At 51.8% G+C, this 3,667-nt stretch overlaps 1 protein-coding gene across 1 annotated transcript in view; it reads right to left on the bottom strand.

The window, feature by feature from the left end:
- Cngb1 (cyclic nucleotide gated channel beta 1) overlaps positions 1-3,667 on the bottom strand; it is a 64,744-nt gene that overhangs the window by 7,988 nt on the left and 53,089 nt on the right. Inside the window, exons 25-28 of the mRNA XM_021169699.2 lie at positions 3,080-3,221; positions 2,361-2,520; positions 1,118-1,215; positions 931-1,014 (exon numbers count right to left, since the gene is read on the bottom strand). Coding sequence (XP_021025358.1) covers positions 931-1,014; positions 1,118-1,215; positions 2,361-2,520; positions 3,080-3,221 — 484 coding nt within the window. The remainder of the gene's footprint in view (positions 1-930; positions 1,015-1,117; positions 1,216-2,360; positions 2,521-3,079; positions 3,222-3,667) is intronic.

The raw sequence follows: 3,667 nt of genomic DNA on the forward strand, positions 1-3,667 counted from the left end.
TATTTTTTTTTTTTTTTTAAAGCCAGGCATGGTGGCACACCTTTAATCTCAGCACTCAGGAGATAAAGGCAGGCAGGTTTCTGTGAGTTCAAGGCTAGCCTGGTCTACATAGTGAGTTCCAAGATAGCCCTGGCTATATAAAGAGATCCTGTCTCAAAAATAACAAATAGTACTAATTTTTAAAAAGGCTGAATCCACCTAACAGGGGTTAGAGGCTTCCAAGTCTTACAACGTTTTCGCCCCATACACTCACCCAGACTTATTAATACCTCTGGACAAAAGACTTAAAATTTGCCTACCCCCTGCCCCTGGTGACCTTGCAGCCACCTTGGAACCTTTAACAAGGAGCACAAAGGGCTTTCAACACTGTCAAGAGTTGGATTCTAACATTCATGTTTCCTGTGTGGCTCAAAGCAATGAAGGGAACCTGGTGCGGGGTGGAACAGAGAGGTGGGACCTGTGGTGTCCAACAGGGAGGGCACTACCTGTCCCTTTAGTGATAACCCCTACTCCTCCCATGCTGACTCGTGCTGTTACAGAAAGTGGGACCCAGAGCTAGTTAATGTTCAGCTTCATCCAGATGTTTGGATTTTGATGTGAAATCTTCCAACTTTTAAATGTCAGGGATTAATTCCACTTAAAGAAATTCACAAAACACTTCAGGGCTATAAACCACCCACGGGTCTCCAGTCGCAGCTCTTAATTTGGCCTATCCCTTCACCCACTTTCCTGATGGCAAGAATGAGACCCTGGTAGCAGGTTTGTGGCTTAGAGCCCCACCACCCCTTTTCTGCAAGGCAGGCTCCTCTGTGTGATGGGAGATTTGGAAGCTCTTGGCAGTGGCACCCAGGGCTCCTCTGCATCATGGCTGCTGTGCAGGGTGAGCAGACCTCCTCCTAACCCTGCGGGCACATGGCCCACACAGCTCACCTTCTTGCACACATAGTCATTGGGTAGGTAGACGACGGAACGAAGCCGCTTGAGCATGTCGAAGATCATCTGCCGGTCACAGCCCTGCCCAGATGGAGGGGGAGGAGTCTGTCAGAGGAAGGCGGGGTGGTGGTGGTGGCTTTGTTCCAGACACCCCCCTCCAGGGGGAGGGCACCTGTGGGGGTACCTGAAAGAGGGCCACTTTGCTAACAATGCTGTAGTTCACATCAATGGCCAGGTCCAGTCTCATCTTGTCCGGAAGTTGTACCATCAGCTCTGACTCATCTGGAAAGGAGAGCCAGCAGGGGTCAGAGTTCAGACCTGGGCCCCTCACACACCCGCACACAACCATGTGAGGTCCTGCACTGGCTTAGCCAGCTCAGCTTCTCCCACCAGAGGGGGCTACTCTAGAATCTGTGAGTTCCCTTGTCAGGAACACCATCCCTCCTTTCCAAACACCGGGGGGCGTGGTGGCCCACACCTTTAATCCCAGCACTTGGGAGGCAGAGGCAGGCAGATTTCTGAGTTCGAGGCCAGCCTGGTCTACAGAGTGAGTTCCAGGACNTGGGAGGCAGAGGCAGGCAGATTTCTGAGTTCGAGGCCAGCCTGGTCTACAGAGTGAGTTCCAGGACAGCCAGGACTATACAGAGAAACCCTGTCTCGAAAAACCAAATAAAACAAAACAAACCAAAACAAAAAAACCAAACCAAAACAAAACAAAAAAACAAAACAAACTCCTACTCAACCTTCAAAACTAAGGACTAAAGCCGCATCCTCCAGGAATCCTGACCTTGGTGTCCCTACCCAGCTTCTGTGTCAATAATCTCTACTTGTAGCACTGTCAACCCCTACTTTGATTTTAAAAACAAAAACAAAACAAAAACATGTGTGTACAAACACATTGCACCATGGTACACGTGGAGAGGTCAGAGGACAATTTACAGGGGTCAGTTCTCTCCTACCATTTAGATCCTAGGAATTGAGCTTGAGTCATTAATCAGGCTTAGCAGCAAGCCCCTCCACTGACTGAGCCATCTCACTGGCCCACCCACCACTTTATTCATTTGGAGACATGGTCTAGCTGTGTGGTTCAGCCTTGAGTAAAACTTAAAGCAGCCCTCCTAAGTGCTGGGATCCAAGGCCTGGGCTGCCACACCCGGCTGTTTACTTGGTTGGAAGTGCCTACACCTTGGATGGAGCCGCGTCTCAAGGTAGATGGAGCAAGAGGAGAGTGGCTGTTCAGAGGACACGCCCCTTAGGTTTTCCAGAGTCTTCACTGGCCTTGAGAGGTTTCTCTAATATCAATGGCTCAGGGTACAACCACCAGAGAATCCTCAGAACACACAGGACAAGGGAAGAACCGGTCAATCTGGGAATCAGGTGAAGGCTGGCTGGGGGATGTAGAGGGTTAGGGGCTTGACCAGTCTTACCCAGCATGCCTTGCGAATGCCAGGTGTACTCATACCAGGTCTTGACACGGTTCTGCACAGACCTGGGGATCTTGTAGAAGTTCATGTACTTCACTGTGCTGTCCATGCAGCTGCGGTAGTAGGTCTGCCCCGCTGTGGCGGCCCCCACCACATCTCTCATCTGGAGCAAGACAGCAGCGAGGGGAGGTCAGAGAAGTGGCTGGCCTAAGCCGGGCAGGACACTGGTTGGATATGTAGCAGTACAGAAGTCAGGGACCTATGCTTGTGGGTAAGCCAGAGACAGAAACACAGATGGCCAAACATAAAGCAAAGCCACTAGAAGCCGGTGCAAGGCTGCAGACCTCTCTGGCCATCTCAGGTTCCTGGCACCATGTTGGGGTTGGATGTCTCACTGTGATAAGCTGATTCTGTGTACAGCTGCTCTCCTCCAGGGTGGAACTCTGGGCCCCCCTGAATACTGCTTCTCAGAATGGGCCCCTTCCAAGTTTGCTTTGAGAACTCTCAGCTATTGCCTCAGGCCCAGACTAGAACACAAGTCACACATCACATCAGAGACCCCAAAGGGTTTGCTTACAGGGAACAGCCCAGGTTCACAGCCTTTGAGAAAACCTGGCTTCCTGTGCTCCCCAAAGGGACTACCATTCAAACAGGAAGGCCTCGGGCAGTGGGGGTGGGGGAACTACAGGTGATGGATGTGTGATGTGGCTGCAGTCACCTACCTGTCCAATCATCACAGAGAAAGCAAAGACCCCGGTAAAATAGTTCAGCAGCTGGAAGACAATCTCAAAGAGCGTCTGGGGGTCGGGCAGTCCTCCGATGGTGATGAGGGTTTTCACAGCCCAGTAGTAGCATCGAATATAACTAGTAAGAGGTGGAAAGGGGACCTTGGTCACTGCAGGAACTGCCGGGCTGATCTTGTGATCCTGGTTCAGACACCCATAGGGATCCCATACAGATGCAAGAAGATGCCCCCGCCTCTCAAGTGTTACGTGGGGTGGCTGAGGCTCTGCTCCAGCCTTGTGAGAACATGCCATCCTGGGACATAGATATGGAACTGAGGTCCCAGGAGGCACCTAGCCACAGCTCCAGGCTGAATCCTTCTGGATATCAGCAAAGGGAAGCCAGCAGGGTCAAGCAACATGACTGACTTCCCTGGGCCTTCCCACCTATGCAGGGCACCACCAAAAGCACAGACCCAGCCGGGCGTAGTGGCACACACCTTTAATCCCAGCACCTGGGAGGCAGAGGCAGGCAGATTTCTGAGTTCGAGGCCAGCCTGGTCTACAGAGTGAGTTCCAGGACAGCCA

This window comes from Mus caroli, chromosome 8 (assembly GCF_900094665.2).
Source record: "Mus caroli chromosome 8, CAROLI_EIJ_v1.1, whole genome shotgun sequence".
Lineage (NCBI taxonomy): Eukaryota > Metazoa > Chordata > Mammalia > Rodentia > Muridae > Mus > Mus caroli.